At 40.1% G+C, this 27,257-nt stretch overlaps 2 protein-coding genes across 3 annotated transcripts in view; one reads left to right on the forward strand and one right to left on the reverse strand.

Annotated features, from left to right (window-relative positions):
* Positions 1-10,202, reverse strand: part of GPR146 (G protein-coupled receptor 146) — a 51,356-nt gene extending 41,154 nt beyond the window's left edge. The window contains exon 1 of one of the 2 annotated variants that reach the window (XM_054080977.1): positions 9,581-10,202. The gene's annotated coding sequence lies outside the window, so the exon portion shown is untranslated. Of the gene's footprint in view, positions 1-9,482; positions 9,549-9,580 lie in introns of those variants that run through there. The other variant, XM_054080979.1, reaches the window with a different exon arrangement.
* Positions 1-27,257, forward strand: part of C15H7orf50 (chromosome 15 C7orf50 homolog) — a 131,182-nt gene that overhangs the window by 84,681 nt on the left and 19,244 nt on the right. Inside the window, exon 3 of the mRNA XM_054080904.1 lies at positions 16,310-16,485. Within this exon, the coding sequence (XP_053936879.1) occupies positions 16,310-16,485 (176 nt within the window). The remainder of the gene's footprint in view (positions 1-16,309; positions 16,486-27,257) is intronic.

The following is a 27,257-nucleotide window of genomic DNA, read 5'->3' on the forward strand; positions in this document are numbered from 1 at the left end:
AGCAGTTAAACACTGTGACTCAAGGAATAACAGTTCTAGCAGCCAGAGAATATCATCTAAAGCGAGAAAGTGATTGAACAAATAGATCATCTAAGATGAAGAATAGAGAGGACTTTGTTTTCATACGAATACTTCCAGTATTGTGAAGATGTGAGTTGTGTATATTACAAAAAATTATAAATTACTATACTGGTTATCTATTGATTTTTTTAAAAATTTACTTGCAGCTGCAAGAGAAACATATTTTCAGAGTTATCCAATATACCTAGCGAAGGTATTTGGTTCATGTTGTTAAGGTCCTACTGCAAATGCTCATCCTTTGTGTAGAAGGAGAATGGTTCTCTTGGATTCTTGATAGACCGGTTCTTGCCTGACACTTTTTGAATAATAAAAATATGAAGAATACATTATTGGTAGTCTTGGGTTAAATCACAAATTGAAAATCGTACATTTGAAAATACCACCTCGTTGTTTGCTTCGTGGTTTGCTTAACTGAGAAATAGTTAGGTGCCTTCTGGATGACATCTCGGATTGGGTACTCAAGGTGAAACATCCATATCTAAGCAGCGAACAGGTTAAGCCTTTCTCCGTTTGGAGGCATTTCTGTTTACCTGCTGTGTCTTATGCTTTGTTTGCGGAGATGCCATTTTTACTCCTGACCATCTCTCTGAACATAGAAGAACAATCGCTATTCCAGTCATATTACTTATGTGTCCAAGTTGTTTATGTCCTCTACTTTTCTCACATGTTTACTCTTGCCTTTGTTTCCCTTTCTTCCATTGCACTCTCCCTTTGTGGTGTTTCACGTGGTTTAGCACATCCGTCGAGCTTGCTTCCTTCTCTTCCCTTCTGCATATAAACGTAATTCTTCTGGCTCCCTTCAGTTTCTTGTTCCTTTTTACTAAAACATTTCCCACTCCCTGCTGTCTCCTTTGGCTGTTTTTTTTTTCCACAGCTTCTGACTTGAGGGCATTGGAAATGCTGTTACCAGTCTTGATAATAGAACCAGACTCTTGGTGACTGACTACCCAACTGCTTCATGGGAGTAGACTGACCTCAGGCCCTCAGGAGCGAAACTTATCTTTCCTGCCTTTTCTAGATCTCTACTGTCATTTTGAAATTAGAGGGACATAACTGAAAGCCCCAAACCACGCAACGCACGGTACTCCTAACATGCAGCAAATACCGAAAGATTTGTGATAATTTGAGAGTTGGCAAGCTGAAGTTCATCATCTATGTACTTAAAAGGTAGGATACACATAGCAACATTACATATTTTACCCTTATATTTATTGCATTACATAATTTACACTTGTATTTATTTTAAGGGATGGTGTCTTCAGCCAGAGGCTGCAAAAAAATGGGATCACAAAAGCTGCACAGACACTTGCTTCCACCTTCCTACCACCTCCTCTTTTTGCTGACAGAAATATTCACAGTGAATTAATTAAGGAACTGATCTGGTTTTAAGCTAACCTTTTGGGGGGGGTAAGGTCAAGAGGTAATTTTGAATCAGATGAGTTTACGAGACTGTACAAACGCTTGTGCAAAAGCAAAGAAGAGGTGGGAGAAAATGGAGAGTGTGTCTTTTGGCAGCAGTACTAACTTAGGCGAGTTTAAATTGGTCCTGAAACTATTACCTGAGATTATTTTATTCATAAGTAAAGACTTCTTTAGAGCCTAAAGAGAAATTATTTGGTTGTGTAATCTTTCACTGTAAGCAAAATATACTACATCTAATTTATACGCATTGTTTATGCTGCTGCAGTCAACGTGTGACTATATTTCTTCCAGTAAGTTAATAATTTCTATTATATATAATGTGGATATTGTAGCATAAGGCAAGAAAGGAAGAAAACAGAGCTCTGTGTAATGACATTAAGCTTTTAGGCGTATAGACAGCTTAAACGGAGTCACAGCTGCTTAACATATGCCCTCTGCCTGAACTTGTTTTATCGCTCAGTGTCTGACTTCTCTCAACATATAAAAAGCTGATGTGATTGATAGTTGGTTATAGAGTATTTGTCAGGGTGAACTGAATCATTATGTGTATGGGTTCAAGAATATAGAAAAATAAAGCTGGAAGAACAACAACAAAAAAAACCCTAATATTTTTTTTCCATTCGTTAAGCTTACTTAAAGCAACTCTTTTTGTTCGCTGGAGTTAGAGGTTGCTGTTCTTTCTCAGCAGCAATTGCTGTGTCAACTTAAGAAAATTCTACATATTTTGCCAGTGAGGGCATCATGTATGCAGAGTTTAGATATTTCTCCCTATTTTGTGTGACATTTGAATTCTCTTGTAAATACCACCCTTCTTCTTGGGGTGGTCATTAGAATAATCTCTGTGGCGTTCTTTAGAGCAGCAGGAATCTCCAAAGAATGATGAAATTGCATCTCAGATTAGTCATTAGATAAATGAACATATAAGACCTGCTAACCACAACATCTCACCCTTGGCCAACAGAAGGTTCTGCTGATGCTTAAAAACACATGGAATTTGGAAGGCCTGACTGCAACAGGAGTTGAATCATACATCTGAACATTAGGAAGCATAGACCAGAGCTGTAACTTGTGTCAATTACAGTAGTTAAAACACATTCTGGTACCTCTCTGAACTCTCAGAATCCCTAAAATAACCACCAGCTGGGAGTTATGCAAACTGTATTACAAAACTTGGAGTTCTGCTCTCTGTGTTTCTCTCCTGAGGACTCCTCCAGCACTTAAGCTCAGCTTTACATTGCATGGAAGCTGCAGGACATGGGTCTATCGTCATTCTACACTGGGGTCACCTCGCATGGCCTTCCTGTGGTTCAGTGCGCGGAAAAATCAGCAGTATTGCTCAGGTGGTTTCATCTATTTAGTTCAGATTTTCTATTCCTGCTATTCATGAGGTGTGGTGGATTTAATATCAAGTACTTAATCAAATTATGTATTAAAGTTATTGTGGCAAACCTAGAAGGAGAGAGGAGCTGCATCACCTTTGGGGACAGAGCAGCATCGTGGCTGACTCTTGAAAGTTCTTTTTGTTGTTGATCTCGGAGCAGTGTTGCCGCCTTGCTGGAGAACTCTCTTTCTCCTGTACATTTTGCCAAGCACAATGAGGCTTTAGGCTTTGCTGCTGTAGTTGCTGAGCCGGAGGTTCCGTGGAAGGGCGCGGAGTGGGATGCAGGAAGCCTGTTGGCTTGGGTTGCCATGGTGGGCCATGCTAATTGCGGCTAAGTAGGGCGAACACCTAAACGTACAGAATGGCTGATGTGCACAAATGTATACCAACCAAAATAGTTTGGGAATGGTTGTCCAGCTGGAGGCCTTACAAGCTATAGGTATTTTTTATTTTATAGCTGCAAAAATGAATACGTTCATATGAAAGGAGAGAATGCAGTCCTGTGCTAAGTTGTTGTGCTGAACGCACGCCTGAAAGTTAGGGATTTTTAAGCTGAGCGGTTCCACAGTTGGTTTAAATTTATGTTACTTTTGGGCAAGTTGCAAAGTTTGCCTTAAAACTGCCAACATGCACCACACTTCCTGACATGAAAGCTGTCAGGAGCGCTTGATGAATCAGATTATTATCTTTCATTTCCAGTTGTATCACAAGTCTAATCGTAGCAAGAGCTGGGTGTAGGGGTAAAAAAAAAAAAGTATGTTGTAAACATTTTCAAAGCCAGGAAAAATATGAATCATGCTGCTGTTTATAACTTGAAAGTTGGAATTTATTGTAAATTTACAGCTCTGATTGTTACTGGATGCCTGGTTGGTCGTGTACAGTGGGAGATAAGTCAATGCTTCAAACCTGCTGTGAGTTTTTTGGGTCAATTAATAGAAGTTTTTAAGGGTCAATGACAGATTTTGTGAAAGCATTAAATAAATGAAGAGTTCATTCAGGGAATTTGGAAGAATCCTGAGCAGGATGTACACACTTTTGTGTTCACTATGTGGACAGAAAACTAGGTGTTGACATTCCTGGCTTCTCTGACTTTTCCAGTGTTCCCTGTTCTCCTTGACTTCACATTTCAGTAACGGTGCTACCTGCATCCCTGGCAGGTGGTCATCTCTCCATTTATACCCTACAACCTTCCAGGATGATTTTAAATCCCGGTGTTCCGGGAAAAAAAAAAGAGAAAATCTTTCTCAAACTTCATTTTTTTTAACTTTATTTTGGAGATTGCAATTATATTTCAAGTGTTTTGGGAAACATCTTGACTTTTAACCTTCAACAGAGAAGTATGATATCTACTTTCCCATTTCACATTCATAGTACTAGAATTTCTCATATTAAGGTAGAATATTTATTTGATATCAAGTTTTATCTTAGTTTGATTTTTCTGTTTTCAAGTATGTTGTTTTGTTTGCAAGTAAAAAGAAATGTGAAGCTTTTCTATTGCCATTCAGAATGAATTCTGACATCTTGGCTTTACTACAGACTAGTTTAATTTTTAAAACGAAATTCATGAAGATGAGAATTTATCTTGAGATGACCCTTCCACTTGCTATTACTCTCTTCCTTTTCTCTCCTTTTTCTTCGGCAAGCATAAGCTATTTCACTTCCAAAGCTTTGCGGTCTATTCCCACTCTAGCCATTATCCCATATGTGCTGTGGAAATGTTGACTCTTCTTTCACTAACAGCTCAAACATTTACCTTTGACAGTCTGCACTTTCTAGTGACCATATCCAGTGTTTTTTGCTGTTCTGTCCTGTGTGCCAGGACGAAGTTGCTCGCTGTTCCTACCTTAAAACTTTCCTTTCTTTTGATCCCTGCAAAATGACATGATATCAGAACAGGTATGTGATAAATTTAATCCACCTATCAATGGGTTGAGCCCTGCTTTCATGTATTTCAGTTATTATTATGTCTCTAATTATCCATTCTGTCTTAACTTCAGAATTATGTGGGCCACTGCCATTTTCTGTTGTGTTTATGCTTGTTTCATCAAAGATGTAAAATGTAACTTCTGCATGTAAAGCTTTATTTTGAAACTGAAATAGGTAGGAAATTCAATCCACATAAATTGTAGCATTTATGCTATAAGTATGTATAGGCTACTTATTATTGAAATGTGGATTGATGCACTTTTATTTTAGGATAACTTGCTCGATGCATTAATTCCAAAATAAGCAAACACCAACACCTTGTTTTGTGCTGCTTTTACAATGATATTCTTCAGTGTGGTCTGTTGAAATGGAAAGAGATTTTATGGCGCTTTTTTTACTAAACAGTCAACAGGTTTTAATTTAGGGTCTTAAATCATAATTGTTTTTCAATTTTCTGCTCTGCCTCACAAAAGTGTAATGAGGGCACACCTGATGCTATAAAAACCAGATGTCATTTCAGTGTTCCACGACTGTGATAAATTTGGAGAGCTTAAGAGTGAGTATTGTAGATATATAGTTATCAGGGAGCTCACAAGAACAGAAAGCATGTTGCTAAATAAACAGAATTTGGGAGTGGATTGCACTTTAGTTTTGGAGACTTTCAAGATGCTGAAACTATGGATGGGATGTTCTTAAGGACTTCCAGGAGACCATTTCAAAGTGATGAACAATATATCCAAATTATATCTCCCTACCAGTTTTGTTTAATGAGACAGCACGACGTGCAGCTGATCGTTGTGACTGGAAGAGCAGCAAGCAGACCCGGAGGAATCTAGCATTCCTTTACCTTTTTCCTTTAGCAAAACTTCTAAAACCAGATTGTTTAGTGGAAACTGATCTATGCATGAGATACTAGTAAGGCTTTATAGTAGTTGTTTCTTTAAAAAGGTTCAGATTTGGCATTCATGTGTTCAAAGGTCTAATGGAAATGACATATATTGACAAGAATAATCATTTCACAGGAAGGGATTGTCACAGTTTGTCACCCTTCTCTGGTTATCTCAGGACATAAAGTCAAATGCAAAAATCTCTTAATATCCATCACATCCATTCCTTATTTTGTGTTAAGATGTCTCTCTTTTCATAACCAAACTTAGGGTCCACTTCTTTATCTCCCCAACCATTTTCCTTATTGTAAATCTAATCAAGTGGCAAGACATGAATAGAGGCTGTTGATACCCTTATGCTCAGTTGCTGTGGTATGAATGTTCCGGACAGTTGAGGGGCTGCTTGTGTTGTGGGTGTTGCTGTGAGTGTCTATTTTAGGGTTGTTGAATCGTGAGATGAACACTAAAGTGTGTTATGTCCACTCCATTTTCCTGAGTGTCTCCTCTTTGGGTCTTGCTCATCACTAATTGAAAATTGCATGATCCTGCAAACATGTGCACGTGCAGGTGAATGTTGGATGGTTGAAATACATTCTGGAATAGTTAACTGTTTTTTAAAAAACTATCTTAGCATAGAAAAGTACAGTGATACCCATTTTGTTAAATGAGAAATGAATGAATAGGAATTTGTCGAGGTGCTATTTTTTTTTCTTTTAATTGACTGGAAGAACATAAGAGAGTTTGAATGTGGAGGATATGTACCAGGACGTTAAGTCCCTCTAGCTACACATTCTGTTGGACTCTGGAGCTGAAGCTAATGACAACTTATTGGTAAAGAGGGTTTTTTAATGGGCTTTGATAGGATTTTTTTTAACAAAAATTTTCTTCTGAAGTAAAATGTAAGGACTTTTGTTTGAATCATAAGGGCAGCTGCCTTTCCCAGGGTTTGATAACCCATTATTTTGCATTTACAAGTTATTCTTCTGCTTCACTAATCTTTCCCGTAGATGGGAAAAAATGTACCTCCTCCAATTGTTTGTTTAATTATGTTCTGGTTTTGAGTCAGAATGGGCACCTTACAGAAAAGCTGCCAGTTTGAGACTGAGCAAACTAAATGTACTCGGCTGAATGAATTCAGTACTGTGAACATGAACCACTGATGTAAATAAGAAAGGAGATGCCTTGAAGCTTTCCAGTATTCAAGATGTAAATAAGAAAGGAGATGCTTTGAAGCTTTACAGTATTCAAGAAGTGTCAGATGATGGTCATTTGAAAGGGATGGCAACACTTTTTTTCCACCAGTGCAGACACAAGTATTATGTTTCGCCCCAGGCGGCCTATTGAGGTGTTTAGCAGAGCCTTATATTTGCTCTTCTGTTGTTGAATTTCAACATTTTTGGAATAGCCATTCAACTGATTTTGTAGAATTACAGATTTTTCTCCTTTATAAAGATTTAGATAGGTGAGATTAAAACAAAGTGTTTGTCCTTCCACCTTGAAAAGCGTTTTGTCTACTTTGCTGACTGTTACAAAACCTTATAAACTGTTTTCAAAAAGCCTCTTGCTGACACATTGCTGTAAGGACACTTGGCATGAACTATTAGGAGCTCGTGACTGTAGTGAAGATGTGATTCGCTATTGAGTATGAATTACTGCTGATGATATCAGACTATCAAGGCTAGTAGAAACGTGAGAAATAGGTTCCCATTGGTTCTATTTTGTTGTATCCAACTCAGCAAAGCAACATGGGATTCTTCCAGATCCTCTAAAGGAAGAGTCGGAAGGACTGGGTCACTGTTCAGGGAGTCTGCTTTAATAACATTGGCACGACTGAAAAACTTTGGCAAGCCTTGCCTTGCAATGTGACTGTTAGGATATCTGTAGTTGGTCAAAATGTTTTCTGAATAAGAAAACACATGATTTTTTTTTTCAAATGCCCAATCAGAAAAAAGAACACATTCCATTAACAGTAAATGCTGTAGAAACTTGTACCACTTAGCTTCTGAAAAATACATCATTGTGAACAAAAATACCCTGCACTCTGCTTTAAAGATGATATTTATATTTTCTGCTAAGAGAATAATGAGGAGGAAGATCACCTGAGCTTGAGAACATGGGTACAAAAGCATTGTCTAAGTCTCACTTAACTTTTCTTGTTTGAATTTTAAAGTAAAGACTTCAGTGAGTTCTGCATAAGGATAAATTTAGCTCCAAGAGCACTGCAAAACAGACTTGTCGATTGGTGTGGGAGTGATTGCTGTGATTCTTGAGCTGTGAAGGTGCTGTCATTTCTGCAAAGGATCTGTGCAGGGGGGAGGCAAAACATGGAACAGATTTTGAAAACTGTGGAAAGCGAGGTGAGTCTGGGGTGGCCTAAAACCTCAGATGGAGCCATCTTCCATTATGAATCACAACTTTGCCTGTTTTTATTGTAAATGATTGTTCTGTAATCTTCAGCTATAATTTTGCATCTATCCTGTATGAAGAGTTCAAAAATAGGCTGATAATACTGGTGCAAAAACTTATTACTATTTAATTATAGGCTGAGTTATTTTCCTCACTTGATCAGAACAGTTCATGCTTTAAAAATGCTTAAACATATTCAAAACTAATAGTCCCTTACTTTTGGTCATGGGGGTGTTCTCTAGTGTGTTCTCTTTTTAAGCGTATGGGCTATTTCCACTTCCACGTGATGAGAAAATAATTAAATCACCCTTAACAGGGTGCATTTTCCAAAGAAAGAGCAACGTTTGTGCCTGCAGAAATAAGTATGCACTTGCTGTAGTAAATCCTTGCATTCTGTCTGGTGGTGCTGGAATGGAGCAGATGCTAGGAAGCCTCTTCTTTCTGCCATTAGTCATCCAGACTGTGTTTGTACCCTGCAGGTTTGGGATAATGAGATGCTGACACATCCCCTTGGGGGGTCCTAAGTGAAAGCGGAGGCATCCAGTCCTTCCCTACTTCGCTCTGGCAGGGAGCGTGTGTGTTGCTGTCAACATCTAAAGATGGCCAGCACAGAGGGGGCAAGCTGGTTGCTCTTGCTCTATAGGCACTTATTTATTATCTGTCCCAGTGAATTCCTACCAGTGCTGGAAAAAGAGATGTTTTCTCATTGGTTTTGCTTGCCTTGCAAAAGGCAGGCTTTGATTTCACCCTTCGTGTCTCACTGAAATCTAGATAAATCACCTGAAGTTGGCTAAAAACCTAAGAAGGATGTTGTGATCTAAAGGTGGGGTCTGTCTTTCCCATTTTTATAGGGGTATCTGTATAAAAACTGCATGCGTTAGGGTAATAGCAGGATTTACATGTGCTGGGTAAACCTGCGTCGGTCGACATGCCAGAAATCCCCTTTGGCTGTATTAACAAGTAATTGCAAAGTTCTTTTTAACAAAACAATCATCCCTCCCTCCTCCTTGCATGCACATTGCTGGAATTCGTGGTACAGAGCTGCACATGGAACTCGGTGCAAGTATGTACTGTATGTGGCTGCTATGGTGATTAAAATACATAAATAAAATAGATAAATATGGACCGTATTAGAAATTCATTACTGGCACTCTCTCAGATCAGAGTCAGCTCCAGCGTGCAGGGTCAGTCGTGTTTTCTTACTCTCGAGCTCCTTCTGGAGGGGCCAGGGTTATGCAATAGCCCAGTCCTACCTTGTCAACCGGCAAATTCAACGCAAAAAAATGGTAAACAAAGGGCTTTTGTATGGATTTTATAGTTCAGTGGAGATTAGTGGCCCAACACCATTTACAGGCAGGACAAGCTTAGTGTTAACTCACCCGAGGTTAACGAGGGAGGACGTGGGGCAGTTCAGGAGGCTGCAGCGGAAAGCTTTCGGACACGGTGCTGAGAATTGTTCAAAGCGGGTTCTGCTTACCTGGGTCGTCGGCGTGTTGATCACGTGTCCCCTGATGTTCCAGCCGCTTTATGATGTGGATCGTGCTGATCTCAGGCGCTTGCTCACAGTCCTTCCCGCAGCTCCAGAGGTCCCCTCTGCTGCGACGGACATCCTAGTCTGGACGTGGGCTCTGGGTGAATCAGATTCCTGCTTTTCTTTCCCCGCTCACCTTTTTAGCCTTCTCTGACCGTAAAATCCATCCCTTTCCTGAAAGGCAGCACGATGCACTTGTCCGATGGAAGTTTTCCCAGGCAGGATTCAAATTCCAAACAAGCCTTTCGTTTCCTTCATGCTGGGGGCAGAGCGAAGGCAAGAAGGCGAAGGAAAGCGCTCGCTTCCTTTAAATCCCCACCAGCGTCTTCCGCGGGCTGGAAGCGAAGTAGCTTGTCATGGTGATCTTCAGAGTTTAACTTTAGTGGGGGAGGGAGAAAGTGGAAAGCAAACTGAATGCTGTAGTGGAGATTTCTCTCTTCCCCCACTGGGCCCCTTGCCGACTGTTTTTATTGATTTCAATCACTGGAGGCTAGCTGGCTCTCAGAAGAAACACTGTGTAATGTGTTCTTTCCTGGCTTTCATTAAAGAAACTCAATGCAGTGTGGTCACGCTGCCGAGCTCGCCTGGCAACCTGCCTACACCCTGTGGTACCTCTTTCATTGGAGGAGACGGAGCTCGTGGTTTGGGGTTGGCTTGTTTTCTATTTTTTTTTATTTTTTTATTTTTTTTAATTCTCCAGCGAGGATTTCAAAACAGCCTACGCTCTGCTTCGGTCTCCTCTCTCAGCCCAAACCCTTTTTAAACTTTGGAAGAAATTGTCGGCCATCCCTAAAGGGGATGACTTTGGTGGCGATGAAAGCGCCGAGTGCTGCGACAGTCTCGTGCTCCTTCTATTAAAATTCCTCCGTGCGTTTTTAGGGAGGAGTTAAAAGGGCTGCGTGTAAGCCACAGGGATGTGGATACAATTGATTTCCAAGGGGTTTCCTTTTTCTTTTTGTTTTTCCTTTTTTTTTTTAATTCCTTCTTCTTCTGATTGGTTAACGTGGTTTAATTAAGGGTAAGAGAGTAAGCAAAAATCCTTTGACAAGTATGTGAAAATTCCTGGCGGTGCTGGAGTTGCAAATGAAGCAAAACTGCATTCCCCGAGCCTGCAGTCATGGTGGTGTCTTTAGTATTTCTGTTGTATTCAGGACTGTGATACTGGTGGAGAAAAAAAAGAGAAATAAAATATGGTATGAATTTATGCCTTAGAACTTGATCTGCTACAGTATGTATTTTATAGATGCGAACAATCTATAAAGGGGAATCCAGCAGACTAGGTTCTGTAAATCATATTGTTCTGTGTGCCTGTAAATGCTTTCATTTAATTTAGTAAATTGTTTAATTACTTCTTATTCAGCAGTTCCTAATGGTGACATTTGATGTGCTTTTCAGAATTGGATATAAACCTGAAACATGTGAAGATTCCATAGTTGTAAATTAAGCCTCGTTTCAAGCTAATAAGGGTGCATCAATTCTAAATTAGAGCAGCAAATTTAGGGTGCTATTGATCAATTTGCTTGTGAGATACCATAGCTGTGTACACAAGGTCGCTTTTTTTTAAAAAAAAAAGACATTTACACAACCACTAAAAGAATCCTTTCCTGGATCAGAGAGATGAAAAGCTTGTTCTTATTTAAATCTGGCTTCCTGCAGAACTTGTTTGAGGCTTTTCTGCCCTGGTTGCATCTACAGAAACCTTTCCGAATCAACTTAGTGGATGTTATTCTCAGTGCTTTTGATGTGAGGAGTCGATATTTTTAGACATGTAGCTTCTATTAAAAGATTTAGGTTTTTTTTTTTCTGTGAACAATATTTAAATAAACCTTCCACCCTTCTTCTGTAAGTGCTACAGACGTAATGCAAGGGGATACACTGCTACGAATGTTACTTTTGATTCAAAATTTGCTTTCTGCATGGTAATGAAATTTCATATACCCTCTTTGGTCATGCTACTTCTTTTCATAGTGAACTGCATGATAGAAAATAGTTATTTAAATTCAATATGACCATGAACTATTTAATGCAAATTCTGTAGCTGTAGTTGCAGCAGAGTTCTTTGGCAAGCGTCAGATAGTAAATCATTTGTCAATCTTTCTTTTATGAACCTTGCATCTGAGGGTTTGCCAGCCTTTCTTCTTTGTTGGTTTTGAACCGTGCTTAAAGATTCTGCATTTTGTTTTTAAGCTGGCAGATGGCCACTTATTTATCTGGGTTCATATGTATTGTGTAAGAAAGAAACAGAACGTTTAGCATGCTGATATCACGCATGGGGCGTGTTTGGGTAGCTTTTCATCAGTTCTTGGTCAGGGTACAAAGCCCCTTTTGACATTTCTCTGTATTGTGAAAAAACATGAACTTAATGAACAAACAAGGTGATACAACACTCCTACTGTGAAGCAAACCGTGTCACCCATTTCCTCATCTTTGGAGTTAAAAAATTTGGTGCCCTCTTTATACGTTTGTCACTGTTAGTCGAGTTCCTCTGATTTCCTGATGTTGCTTTGCCGATGGGCTGACTTGTGTTGACAAGGATGGATATCTATTGGCTTCTGGAGGAGCTGGATTCAGTGGTATTAATAAAGAGTGAATTTGGTGTTGTGGCTTGGAATGTGGTTACTGCTATAGGTTTGGCAGCAAAGCCGAATCCCTGAACAGGTGGAAAGTTCAGACCTCCACAGACAAGTCCCAAATGAAATAAATGAGTATTGGGTTCATTGTGGCAACTTGTCAGAGTTTCTGACTCTTTGTCAACCTTATTCTGTGCTGGCAGCAGACCACTGGGGATGCAAATGTGGGACTCTTTGAAACAGTGATGAGTGAGGAGGAGGAACACAAGTCTATAGAAGACGTCTTAGATTCTACTCAGGTATAAGGCAATCAAGGACCTTTGGGTGACTAATAATCTTGAAACAGATTAAAAAACGTATTTAGTGCTCTGCTGCAACACAGTACAATTAGTGTGTTGTTAATACCATCTTAGTACTGGTTGCCCGGCTATCACAGCCCATTGTCCCCTGGCAGTATCCGTTTTTATGCAGATGCAGTCTCTGAAAAACTATACCTGCTTGGTTTTGCCATTCTTGCTGCAGAAAAGAGGGTCAGATACCTTCGAGAAATCCTGCCCTGGATACTTCTTTCTGCCTTTTCCAGTTTCATTTGTTGTTGTAGTTATTTTTCTCAGTTCTGAATCGCTTAGCAGGCTTGCTTTACGCTGTTGAATGCTTTGGTTTGAGGTGGCTCCCCTTTTATGGTGGATAAACTAATTTCTAAAGAACACTTACAAAATGTGTTGTGCTGCACTTCCAGAATACAAAGAATAATGGAAAACTTGAACTGGTACCTAAAACTGCCACCGCTGAAGGCTCCAGATATGTAGAATGAGATGTCCTAGACTATTTAGGGACTGGCGTTGATGAAAGGCGCTATACGGGCTGTCACAGCCCTTTGCAGATGGACATGGTGTGGAAGGAACTCTGGGAATTTACTTGACGATGTCTGAGCTCGCGTCTCTGTAGCCTTGCAAAGATTACATGGGTTTTTATGAGTGTGTTAAAGATTTGGGGGTATGTCTTTCATTCAAAATATGGCATCCAGTGGCAATATCCTTTTTAGCGCCTTTTCAGGCCTTCTGGAAAGCTTCCAAGTGGAAGACTCCCACCTCCTTAATCATGAAACCCCCCCTGGATCTCCTCTGAATGTCATTCATTCAAGTGTACTGACCTAGCCTGACCTTGTTTAGATTGAGATCTAATGAGCCCATGATCCAAGGTGGTGTGGTAGCTCTCAGCAGGCTTTGCAAATAAGCAAGTGTTGTGTTTTTCTCTATGCATGTGGTTTAAATTTATCACATCAATAAACAAGTGTCTCACATGCTCAGCTATGGATTTCACAATGCTGTAGTTAAGCCTAAATTGTAGCACTACAAATTGTGATGTCACTTTATAAATATAGAAGGAGACAACGTGGAGTATTTATGACCTCAAAACAATGCAGTCTTGTTGGCTGTATTTTTTTTAACTTAAATAATGACATAATAGCAAAATTCTTAGTCCAAATGGCTCACAAACTTGGGAGACATCTTTCAGCAAAACAGTCACACTAATGATGCAGGGAAAGCATAATTAAAAAATGAGGCCGTTGATTTAAAGAAAGGAGAGATGCAGCGGTAAATTAATAAAACAGAGATCATCCAAGTTAAAATAAATACAGCTAGGTTTTAAATTCCAGTGTAAGGTTTGATTTTGTTTTGTCCCAAGTTTTGAGGAAGATTGTTTTCGGTTGTGTTGGATTTTTTAAAATTGCATTTAAACGCCCTTCAGCTTCAGTGGAGAATATGCCACGAAATATAGGTATTTTATGAAGCAACATGAAACTTGAGGCTTTCATACTACTAGATTAATCGAGTTGACGTGGATGGGTAAAAGTATAGTTGCAACTAGAAGAGTCGTTTCAGCTGTAAAGTTGTGAGCATTGTTGCAGTACGTGTGCTGGGAGACCCAGACAGAAGCCTGATGAATCCGATTCTCCTTGGATGATGCTGTGTGCTAGAAGAAGGTACCTCCAGCTGTAAATCCTGCCTCTTTGACGCCCGGGACAGTGCCAGCACTGCAGGGAGAACAATGCTCTTGTTTCAGACTGCCCACGGTGCATCAATTGCGACGCTGGAAACAAACGTTGTTAAGGCTCGGTATTTACGTTGGGACCTACAGGGAGGGAGCAACTTGTTTTGTTTTTAATGAAGCGGTTGGAGAGAAGGATAAAAAGCTTTTTGATAATGCAAGGAATGTGGGGGGAAGGGGAGGTACAGAGATAGGCGTTTACTGTAAGTATGAAGAAGCAGAGGCCTCTTTATCAGACCGGCTCTAATGATGTGCCACAGTCACTTTATTTGAAAGCTTCATGGCTCACAGAAAAGTAAACAAATTCATTACATTATTTTTAAAAGAAGATTAACTGTAGCATGTCGTCTGTTGGACAGCTGCTGTAGTAATCTTTTACAAACACTTTATAAATGACCACCCTCAGTGTTTTCCTGGGCTTTGTGTGGCTGGATTGTTATTTTAGTAAGTACCAGGGTGGCTTTTCAAATGAAATCATTGTTTCCTGAATAGCAATTACATACCTGCCTTCACTGTAAATATTATTTTATTCTCAGCATGAGTTATGAAATGTCTTCTATACAAATGCAACTTATGATGCTTTTTAACATGTGCTTTCACGTGAATGCTGGCTTTTGCATAGAAGTAGCTAAAGAATATTTTAAACAAAGAAAGCATTTATTCTGATTTCTGCTTTCTTGGTCTTTGAAAACACAAAGTTGAAAAGATGAATCAGAGTAAACTTAGATGATGCACATATTGCCGCTGAACAACTGTTTAGTCCTCAGCAGGTCTTTTTGGCAAATAAGACTGTGTTCAGGTATTGTCTTGTGCAACCATCCTTTGCCTGAACGCCAGCAGAAATAGTGTTATTTAGCACCGTGTCTGGATGTTCATTTGAAAGCACTCGAGAAACACAAATTGATAGACTGCTAAGGGTTTGTCAGTGTACAGAATGGTTTTAACCAGTCTTTCCATAGAGCAGTTGACCTTGTGCATTCAGGTTTCAGGTCTGGGTTCCTCAAACGGGTGAGGAGGAAGCAGAGGAGGAGAAGCATTTCATTCGCACTCTGTTTTCCATGGGTTTGTGTGGCGAGGTTTTGATAGCGGTGGGGGCTACAGGGTTGGCTTCTGCAAGAAGCTGCTGGACTTCCCCCGTGTCTGACAGAGCCAATGCCAACCAACTCCAAGATGGACCCACTGCTGGCTAAGGCAAAGCCCATCAACGATGACAGTAGACCTCTGAGATAACATATTTAAGAAAGGGACACACATCTGTTGCACAACAACAATTGCGTCCAAAGAGGTCAGAGAAGAAGGAAGGGGAAGAGGTGCTTCAGAGCAGAGATTTCTCCTGCAGCCCTTGGTGAAGACCATGGTGAGGCAGGCTGTCCCCAGGACAGAGTATGTGAATGTCCAAAGGAGGCTGTGACCCTGTGGGAAGGAGGAGCCCAGGCTAGAGCAGGTTTGCTGGCAGGACTTGTGAACTCACGGGGGACCCATGCTGGAGCAGTTCATGAAGAACTGCAGCCCGTGGGATGGATTCATGTTGGAGAAGTTCATGGAGGACCGTCTCCCATCTTCTGCAGGAGGGACCTGTGCTGGAGCAGGGCAAGAGTCTGAGTAGTCCTCCTCCTGAGGAGGAAGGAGCAGCAGAAATGTGTGATGAACTGACCAGAACCCCCATTCCCTGTCCCCCCTGTACCACTGCAGGGGAGGAGGGAGAGAATTTGTGAGTGAAGTTAAACCTGTGAAGAGGGAAGGGGTGGGCGAAAGGTGTTCTAAGATTTGGTTTTGTTTCTCATTACCCTTCTCTGATGTGATTGGCAGTACTGCTTGAGAACAGTATAAATCTCTGTAGAGGGCAGTTCTAGAGATTTCTGCGGGTGCAGTGCTTACAGTTCTGTGAATCGAGCAGAGCAGAGAAGTGATGGTTGTAGAGTGAACAGTAAAATTGTGAAGCTGGAAGCGTCTCATTTGAACCGTTACCTGTGCCCTTCAATTGCATTTATGCATATTGTGTTCACTTTCCTATAGAAATATAAACACTTTATTTAAATGTTGATTATTTCAGGCAGCGAAAGAAGAGGAAGAACTTAGTGCAGAGGAAAGGAGGAAACTGGAAAGAAAATTAAAAAAAGAGCGCAAGAAGAAGGAGAAACAGCTGATGAGAGAAGCTGGAATCTCTATTAAAAAGGTGGAGCCCAAAAAGCAGTCGGGATCTGAGCTGGCTCTGGCCTATTTAACCAGGTAAGAATAGTAAAACCACTGCAGGTGCTCCCTACAGAAGTAAGCTGTAAACCGTGCCAGAAACCCAGAACAAGCTGAACCAAGTAATAACACATTAAAGGAAATTGCCGTGGTTAGGTTCTAAGTTAATGTTTCATCTCGGTTGACACCCTTGCATACCGTTGATCGCCCCATTGTATTTCTATCCCAGGAACAACCGAGAGATAGTAAGTATGGTGCAAACATTTTATAGAAAGACAGCTCCCATCCTGAAGATCTTATAATTGATATACAAATACCATTGGGTTAACTGCACGTAGCGAGACGAAAGGCACATTGTAGAAAAGATTGCATTGAGGAAATTAGTTTTGTTCCTTGCCTGCTCTGTTCTAAGCAAAGGAGTTCTAGTTGTTCTCTTTATATAAGCAAATTGCATGAAGTGGTTAAGCATTATGGAGTCTGAATTTAATCACCTGCATGGTGTGTGGATATTTGTAAATTAAGATGGGATTATTCCACTAGTTTAAAGTTTATAGCGTACAATGCCTTATTTTTGCATACTAAAGTATACAGCAATTACAGTGCCTGGTTTCAAACGGGAAGCAATTACTTCATCTAGTTAGCACACTTATTTATAATACTTAAAATTCCAACATAAAGCAAAGTCTATGGTTAAACTAAAACCAGCAAACCGGCAAAGCAGTCATAGTACCCTACAGACAGTAAGAGGTCATGTATAAACAAGACAATAGTGAGTATTTTTTTCCAAACTGCAAAATATACCCTGTCTTGTAAGACCTCCAGAAGACTGGCGTGTAACAAATAGTGGGTTACCCGGTGGAATATTTCCAGGGTTGCAACTCTGGCCATACTGAAAACTGAAGCATCCAGACTGTCTGAGTTGTTACTTACTGCTCTCAGTGGGGAGGGAGGAAATTAATTGCATTCCAGGCAGAGGGACATGTGCATTTTTGTTACATAACCCTCAGCATGCAGCGATAGCAAAATGACAATAATATTCTTGATCTGGAAAACAGCTGGAATAGTTCCCTGCTGTTTTGAACTGCAAAGGAATTGACAGTTAGCTTTGAACCATCTGCTCAGACTGTACGCTGGTATGTGTGCTCGTAAGCGGTGGATCTCCAGATAATGGATTTCAGATTTGGAAACCGAAGGAACAAGCTGTGGGTTTTTGGTTGATATTCCACTGTCATCTGTATGGATTTTTGCCTTGTTAGGTGAGAGAATTAGAAACTGTATTTGAACTAACTTGACTCTAGAGCTTTGTTTAACCTGTACTAAATTACCTTGAAATAATAGACCTACGATGTTGTTTGGCCTTGTAATACACAGAGTCCAAGGTCTGGCAGTATGTTACTAGGGATTATTTCAGTAACAGCCAATTTGGATTTTGTAGATTTAACAGGAATAGCCATAAGAACCTGAACTGCCGAGCAAACATAACCGTAGGCAGCACTTAAGACCCAAATGTCCCAGGACTGTCTTACGCTGTTGTAAATTACAGAAGAACAGCTTAATCCTTTTACACCTCAGAAGTTTTTTCAACCCAACAAGACTGGAAAAAGAAAGAACTTTATTTAAAGTAATCAGAGAAGTAATACATTAGTTGGGGAAGGGAAATGTGGAATATGAAAAATGTGGAAAAAGAAACCTGAATGGTACTGAACATGAGAGAAAAAAACCTGTAAAATTCCTGCAGAGGAGTAGGGAAGAGCAGGAGTGAGGACATGTTAGTGGTTGAATAAACTGCACAAATCTCTTCTCTTTAATGATGACAGAACTATTTTCTTTATAATAGTAAGTGTTGATTCACATTTAAAGCCAAGCTTAGAATGTCCCATTACTTTGATTCTTGGAAAATATAAAATAAAAAATTATCTTTTTCTAAGCATTAAGTGCCTTCAAGTGAAAAGATGTTGCAATTCATGAGAATGGTAATTAGACTTAATTATAACCTTACTGACCTTCTGTCATGTTAAAATGTTAGCAGAACTTGTTTGTCTTGGCAAGCTGCTCTCTCCTAGAAATGTTTCTGTTCCTGTGCTTGGCTTAGAATGTTCATTTCTGTATGGATATGCACATTTGCTCAGGGACATGGTTTAGTGGTTGGTAGGAATGGTTGGGCTTGATGATCCTACTACTGATTCTGTGATATGGTTTTCTCTACCACCCATCAAAGGAATAGACAGAGATCTGAAAGATGTCACTAAAAGTGTGTGGAATTACAAGACTGAGTTCATCTGAAGTAGAAGTAATAGATAATACCATTATCTGGATATTGCTGTGAACTACCTAAGCCTTGCAATATTATTTATCACTTTAAAAATTGAAAAATAAGCTGCTGGAGTAAACTTCTTTTCTTTCTAGAATAATTTATATCATACTAGGAATATATGTCACTAGAATGTCTCTCGAGACATTATCTTTCAGTTTTCAATATGAATCTTACTTTCCTTATCCTTAATTTAAGTGAGATTCAGACAATATCACAGACTTCTTTAAAGAGAAAAAGATGCTTATAAGAATAACACAAAGGAAAGGTACAGAAACCCAACGGAGACACAGAATTTCCCATGGAAGGGGAAGCAGTCTGACTCTGCAGAACACAAGGTGGTTTTTGCTGAGTGCAGTGGCGATACTGCTGAAAGCAGTGTACAACCCGGGGCTGTCGTGTATCTGCTGTGTTTGCAGAATGGAAACAGATCCCAGTTCTCAGTCAAACTTTATTATAAACAGTGCCAAGCATGGGAGATGTTAAGCTGAAACATTGCTTTTCCTTTCAAAGAACATAGAATTCTGAGGGGCATAGCTGTAAGCATTTGTATATTTTTTATGTGTTTATTTGTTTGTTTATGTTTTATGTATAAAGTATATCAGTTGGTATTTACTCCCACTGGAGCAGAGGCCACCTGGAGAAGGGCATTAATAGATGGCTTAGAGTTCGTTCAGCATTAGCATCTAGGAAGTTTCTGACTTTTGAAGGATCCAATGGAAGCTTGTCCTGGGCTGTAAAGAAGGCAGCAACATACAAGAACGCTGCCAAACAGCTGAGATGAAGGTGGCCCTTCAGGAAATCACAGACCCGTTCATCTTAACACATTTGGGACCAGGTAGCTCTGTTGAGAAAGCTTCTGCACAAATACAACCCCACTTGTCAATATTGAAAAAGAGTTTCTAAATTTAAAGTACATCGAGTGGGCTTGTGTCAGATTTAGTTTGCTTCCTCAATCCCTAACATTTTTAAGCTGATTTTCCTCTCAGAGTTTAAGTACTTTTCTAGCTGTGATCAGTGGTGACTTTTGATGTTTGATTCTGAACTTACTTAAGGCATTCTCATTGTTGTTAGCCTTAATTTTTATTGATTTCAAACTTGGCACTGGTGTCGATATTTTGACATCAATGGCTTAAGCTTTTAGCTATTAATAGTAACTGGTGCACTAAAAAACTAAACATACACAGATTTATTTTATTTCTCTGTCCAGTGACTGACTTCATGGGTTTAATAGCAACTAACATTAGCATCTTTGTGTTTCTCCTTCCTCCACCCTCCGAGACGGAGAATGAGTTTCCTTCCTGACAGGGAGGTGCAGCATATATAAAAGCTCATCAGTTATCTTGTATTTCCTAAACTATTAGGCGACTGCTCAAGTGATCAATCTCAGTAGAATGTGAACTTAAGAGAAGCTATTTTAATTAGACACAGCAATGTTGCTGAATTCCCTTCAAGAGCTTGGGGCTTAAAGGTGTCTTGAAAGAGCAGCTTTTCCTCAGAAGTGAGGGGAATAGCGATGGAGGCTGGTTTTGCTTTAATATGCATGGGGCTATTTTTTAAAGGTTCTGGGGCAAGCATTAACTATGGATGTAATGAATCTGTTTATACATGCTTTCAGTCATTTTGTCACATTCATTAGTTCCGTAAGAAGCCTCATGAATCTAGAGAGTCAGTTACAGGATAAATTTGCATTTGGCATTGTTTTGTGGCTGTGTTTTATGTGACCTTGGGCAGGCACTTGCCACTATCTGATTTCAAAGGCTTGCGCCTTTCCTAATACTCTAGAGATCGGTGGATTTCTTTTAGCACTTCTCTGACTTTATATCTTGCTTAACTTTTCATTTCTACCAGAGCCTGACCTGCCGCTAAGTGAGATTCCTCTCCTTGACCTCAATCAGCACGTCTGTAAAACGGAGCATTTGCCAGCTGATGCTGATAGTTGCACAGAGCTTCCTCAATTTAAAGGAAGCCACTGTCTCTGTTCGTGGCAGAGAAAAGTAGTCTCGTATCATTAAAAGTGACTTACCTTATCATTATCCTACACTCCCTTGTGTAACTTCGGTGCCCCATGGCATCCGATGAAGTCACATCAGTTTGTTTGCAGTTCCCTAGCAGCCCTGGCAGTACTCAGAAGCTCTACAAAGCGCTCTGGTGCAATGCCCACACCTTACCTATTTTTAGGCTGCCAGTATGCCGGCAGTTGTTCTTAGCGGGGGGGAGGGTAGATAGAGAGGATGTATTCACTCTACAGATTTGGGGACATATTCACTCTACAGATTTGGTGCTGCTTAGGGATATTCTGTAAATGTCCTCAAGCAGATTATCTCCTGTAGAAGGCAAGGTTTGCTCTCAACATATATGACGCAGAAAAATTTGTCCTGCTGTGTTGGACCTGTTATTAAGGAAGGTTTTCTAAATCATTACATTGCCCCACATTTTGTAAATGACTTCTCCCTGTCCTGGTGTTCGCGTCCTTCACGTGGCTGTATTGGTTTTCTCAGTCTCACTGCTGGTTTGGTGAAGCAGTGCATCCATAATCCTTCATCTTCTGCTAGTCTTCCCAGACACTGATGTGCTCTATTGCTCTTCTTTGAACTTCTGTGTTTGTGATCCTTCTGCAAATGTGAGACTTTGAAGCAAACATGCTGTTTTACTGGAGCTGCATTCCAGCTTCACGCAGAAGGGACCAGGAGTTTATGGTTCCTTCCTGCTCCTTGTCACTCTGATCTTGGTTTACGGGCAACAACATCGGATTCATCTTTAATTTAATTTTTAATTGCAGCGTTGGCACACACATGCCAGTTATAACCGTAACAAGTTTTTTACCAACTGTAAAAGGGACAGGGCTTCGCATCCTACTTCAGCCTGGCTGCGGCAAGTCAGATACCCCAGGATTTCAGAGCTGGATTTATGATATACATTTCCAGATGTTAGCGTTCTCATTATCATCTGATTATTCAAACTATACATTTAGGATTCTGTGGATGTCACATTACACTCTCGGTAATAGCACCATACAGCTTTTGCCTGTTTGATCAAGATGTCTGATGGCAGCCCGACTTGATGATTTTCAGTCCCTCCGATACGCTCATTGACTTCTGGATTCACTTTTCTGTGTCTTGGTGGCAAGTGATACGCAGAGCTGTGTTGGAGCCATGCCAGTGTTTTTCTAACCGCTGCATGACATCCATGGGATGTATTGTGCAGGAACTGCTTTTAAACCTTTATTAACTTCTTGGTGGGTTAGCTGCTTTTTATGGTTCTAATACAATAATTTCACTGCTCTGCAAGAACTGCATTAACAACTTACTTTCAATTTAGTTAGTTTATGCAGATTACTGCTCTTTACGTATATCTTGTCTACTTTTCCACCTACAAATCTATCAAGAGTGAGTGATCCAGGCTCTGCCTGAAGGAGGGTCACTAAGAAAAAAAGGGAAGGCAGCAGTTTTGACCTGCAGCTCCTCCATGTGAGTCCGGCTTTGCAATGCAGATGGTTAAAGAGATGCCTGCACTGGCACCAAACAGAGGAAGGTGCCGGCATGGCACAGTCCTGTGTAGAAATACTCAGGTCTGGAAGCTGAATAACCAGGTTAACCCTGAATTACGAACTCATGGCTCATGGCAAACGCGCTCAGGCACTGCACAGGGCTGATTTATAAGTTACACCACTTCCAGTGCCAGAGCAGGCACTCTGGCTTCTTTAGCTGTTACTGAAGATAAACTTGTTAGTTGAACCTAATGCCGACAAATAACGGTATTGTTTACTATGTAATTCTAAAAACAGCAACCAGAAGTAAGAACAAAAACCAACGTTAAGTAGATCAGAGCCAATCTCAGCTATTTTTACGAAGAATTTCTGGGAAGAAAGTGAACTGTAGTAATATATTCTGGGTATCTGTAATACTATCTTGGAAATGCTCCAGAGGGACAGAATTACTTTTTATTTATATAATTTCAGTCATGTCCAGCAAGTCCTCTCCACAGTCGTGTGTCAAGTTGTGAAGACCATCGGTACTTACAAACAGTTTTGGATGTATTTTGCCATTTCTAGCTTGCTGGATAAGCAACTCTAGTTTCTAGAGACAAAATAGGTGGTTGCTTTGAAGGTTCTGAAATGTCAGGTTCTAAGACTTCTAGGCTTGCTTATGTGGAAGTTCTGAGATGTTACAGATGTTTAAGTGGTATTTTCAACTCATTCAGAAGTGGGAAGTTTCAGAAACATCAGTGGTTGCGTGATTTTCCAGCTAAATTAGTAAATGCTTATGATGCAACTCATTCAACTGAGCTTTGGAGAAGCAGCCAGACTAAGACTACTTTCTTTGACCCAAACCTCTTAGAGTTTAGCTATTAATATTTTTCTGGACGAACTCCTTTCTATAGGCAATGGCTATGAGGTAGCTTTCTTACCCCTTTGCTTAGCGCTGATGTATGGTTTAGGAGGAAGCTCATGACCATGCTAAATTTTTCTCAGTTAGAGTCAGTAGCTGTTCTATCTTTCTAAATCTGCACATCATCTTATTTAGTTTATGGCAGAGGAACGAGATTTCTTCATGTAATTTCCATAACCATAAATGGTCGCTAAATTTAACAAAAAGAGAGAAATGGATTAGGAAACTCTAATCCTGCTTTAAGGCTCCAAATCAAATAATTTGTCTTTCTAAATCTCTGAATTAATTTTATGGAAGGTCACAAGTACACATATCAAAGTATATTTCAGTAAAAGCTGCAGAGTAATTTACTTTGAAACCTTCTGTCTTCTTGTGCTTCTACCATGTTTTCAGTGTGAAACAAAGCTGTCAAAATATTTACTTGGGCATTTGGTTCGAACATTATCGTAGGGAAATACTGTATTTAATAGCATCATTAACATGAATTCACAAATCCTTTCATCTGACAGTATCATTTACAGAATCGGCTGAAAAATGTGTTATTGACTACCCTCCCCCATCTTTAAAGGAATTTTTATTTTTGTTTTTTAAAAAAATATTTTGTCTTCTCCCTGTTGTAGTAATGGTAATTTGCTTTTCCGTAATACCTTTTCTGATAGCATATCATGACTATGCTTTTACAAAATAAATGAGAAATATTTTGACACTAATTTATTCACTCTTGTTATGACAGCTTTTGAGTAATTATTATATTACCCTATTTTTCAGATGGCTGAATTAAACACTGATGAAGTTTGTGACTTATCAAAGTCCTTGTACTATCCAAAGGTCTCCTTTCAAGCGAGTGACATGAGGGAAACTAGACGTAACTTTATTCTCATCTGAGCACAGGCTCTGTTTTTTTTGGCCTTGTACCAACAACTGGTCCTAAGAGACCTGTAGGATTTTTCTCAATCCCTTGTTTTGAAAGAGGAGCTTGCATGGATTTTATTCTGTAGTGGTGTCTGAAGACATTCCTAAAGGCCAATAGCATCTATACTAATCTCTGGAAGGACATCTGAGCTATGGATGGGTATTCCAAACCCTTCTAGCTACTCTGGGAGAGGTTTCTATTTCCATGGCTGAGGTCTCCTTGAAGTTGTGGTCATTCACAGCAGTACAGAGCAGCTTTACTCCACGTTATTGCTGCTGATAAAAGTAGGAACAAAAATTCCCATGTTAGCCAGCTGGAGGTGATAGACAGCACTTTCATTCTCAGTCACATAGGTAAGATTTTTCTCTTGCATATGATCTTGTATCAAATGAGAGTGGTGACTATACAGATCAGTAGTTCTCACATGCCTGTGGAGGATTCCCGGGCATTCTTGGTGAACTGTTTTTAGTTCAAAGTTTAGTTTGGTTTTATTTATTCAGAATTTTTTTCAGTAGGATTTTTAAGATTAGTCATAAATTTTCACATCCGTGTTTTCAGAGCTGTAAATTGTATTAGCAGTAATTCACAGTCGTGCTGTAAAGTGCATCCTTAGATGGGGAAAACTAGATTAGGTGCGCTAGGTCCATAAACATTGGGGTAAAAATAATTAAGGTTCCTCTGCCTGATTCTCCTTCCTGTAAAATAATATCTTTATTTCCAAACCTAGTTAACAAAATTTAATGCATCCTTTCTTAATGACTCTCATTTCCAGTAAAATAAAATGCAATATAAATTAATTTTTTTAACAGTTTATTAAATGTAGTCATTAGATATTTCTCATTGAGATCCAGCTTCCATCTGTCTATAGTATTATACAAAAGAGGTTGCATCTAATTAAATAATTAAGCAGCTTTAATATATTATTTCATCTAAAATGAGTTTGAGATACCTTTTAAGATGTATTAGGGAGATTCATAAGCAGAAGTCTCTAATCACTGGCCAGTCTGCTTCAGGACTGTATCCTGACAGTAAGTAGACATTGCTAACCGATGTTGTCAGGGCTCAAACCTTCACTCAGTAACTTTGACCTTTTCCATTTGTCTCCAGGAAAACTTCTATCAGGTCAAATAAACTCGGAATAACTTAAATTGCCCATTTACCATATAGGTATTATGACAAAGGAACTGTTGATATTTTCAAACTAAAAGCAGATTGCAGGGATTATTCCCTTTATTTGTGTAGGATATTATTTGCAGTGAGGGTTTTTTCTAAGAGTAGGGAGCAGAGCTCTTTCCTCCCAGCTCCAAAGCCTGCTCTCCCCTGGCTCTCCAAACTCCTTGCCTAGCGCCTGGCTCTGAGCCCAGGCATCCCCCTAATTCTGGATTCAGGGAAAAGCATTTTGTACTCGCCTGTCGCCTTCCATGCAGACTGTGTTCTTGACAAGGCAGAAACGCGAAAGGAAGGTTTTACGTTTTCTCTGTGTCATAAAATTGAGACCTAACACTGCTGCTCACTTCCTCAAACACTTCTAAACTGTTCATCCAATGGCGGAGAGCAGTTTTGTAGCTCTAGGGAATCGTTTAGTCCTGTCAGCCAAAGCCAAACTGAAATTTAAAACACAGTTAGCAATGATTATTAATCAATTAGCTGCAGGGAGCCATCAAGGCTTTCCAGGCAGAGTTAGAATAACAAGCAATATTTTTACAATAATAAAGCTGGCTCCTTAATAGAACTCGTCTCATGCTTCACACATTTATTAATATGATGATGCCCGAAAAGGTATTAGTAATTAGTTTTATATGAATAAAATTGAATTGGAATGAGAGCCATCTGCAGGAAGGAGCAATTGGCAGATTAGTTCTCTACGCATACATTACTTAAAATCTTAGTAGCGCAATGCACATCACAGGGTATTAGAAGAGGAGCGTCTGAGGCTGTCCTGAATACGGTGATGCAGTGGCAGATTTTATTATGCAGTGAGAGATCAGCTAAATCAAGAAAAAGGGAGTGAGCTGCCAACTGCTGTACGCTTTTAGGTTGATCTTGATGTTTTCATTGGCTTGTCTCTTTTTGGCAAAACCAAGAGTAAATCGTACTGTAGTGTTACAGCGTAGGAGATTGAAATAGCCAGAGGTCTGCAACTCGTGCTGTTCTGCCTCTGCCGTACTTCCTGATGGATGCAGCCATGGGATGTCCAAATTAGGATGTAAAAAATGACAAAGATGGTTGATGGGTCATTTTTTTGAAAGCTTCTGTATATGTTTTTGCAAAAAAAAAAGGGACATCTTCTCAGATGCTCTGTGAAGGCAGTCTCTGATGGGTTATTTGAAGATGGCTGTGCGGGGCTTCCTGTAACAGGGATGAGCTCTGTCTAATTAGCCAATAATAAAGATACTTGGGTTTCATTAAAGAAAAAAAAAAGCCTGGAGATGTAATTTCTGTAACAGTGCGTCTAGGGCTGGCATCCAAATAGATAATTATCTGGTTTTTGTTACTGTCCTGAGAGTAGTCAGTAAGTAAAGGGGCTAGGTAAGAATTTGGCAATCCAGGATGTCTTCTAAATGCCTACGGAATATCCTCACCAGAATGGACCTGCACTGTAGAGGCGGTGAGGGGCAAGTCCTACAGCATAGACTCAAAGTTCAATTTCCCTTTGAGGGAGAGATTTTTCCTTTCCTAGAGGCTTCAGCCAGAGCCCCTGAATAGCACAACAGGGGGACCGACTCAAGAACACCCATTTGTCAGCATCAGGAACTCTGCTTGTCAAGCAAGGAGAGGACATGGAAGATACTTCTTCAGGGATGCTGCTGGCACCCAGCCTGCCTGGCCGTCATCCGGATTGCAGAGGGTGGGTTGCACCCACTGTGCCCCTCAAGAGACCACACTTCATGGTGTGAGCAGCTCCTGTTCCTCAAAGATGCAGGGAGGCCCTGTTGGGAAGTCTGCAGGAACAGGATTCGAATCTTGTGCGGAGAAAAGAAGGCAAGTCCGGCTTCCTGCGACTGGGGCTTGGTGTCCTGGATGCTGAGATTGAGAAAGGAAGGAAGAATGTGCAGGCAGCCATTTTGCCAAGGGACGTCTCATTAGCATAACGAGAGAGTGTTTCTTTTAGATATTATAGGCGAATGTTACTCTGGAGTTTGGAACTGCAGAAGGGCACTTGTGATCTTGTTGGCTGTGGAAGTCCATTAGGTCT

Source organism: Cuculus canorus, chromosome 15 (assembly GCF_017976375.1).
Source record: "Cuculus canorus isolate bCucCan1 chromosome 15, bCucCan1.pri, whole genome shotgun sequence".
Taxonomy (NCBI): domain Eukaryota; kingdom Metazoa; phylum Chordata; class Aves; order Cuculiformes; family Cuculidae; genus Cuculus; species Cuculus canorus.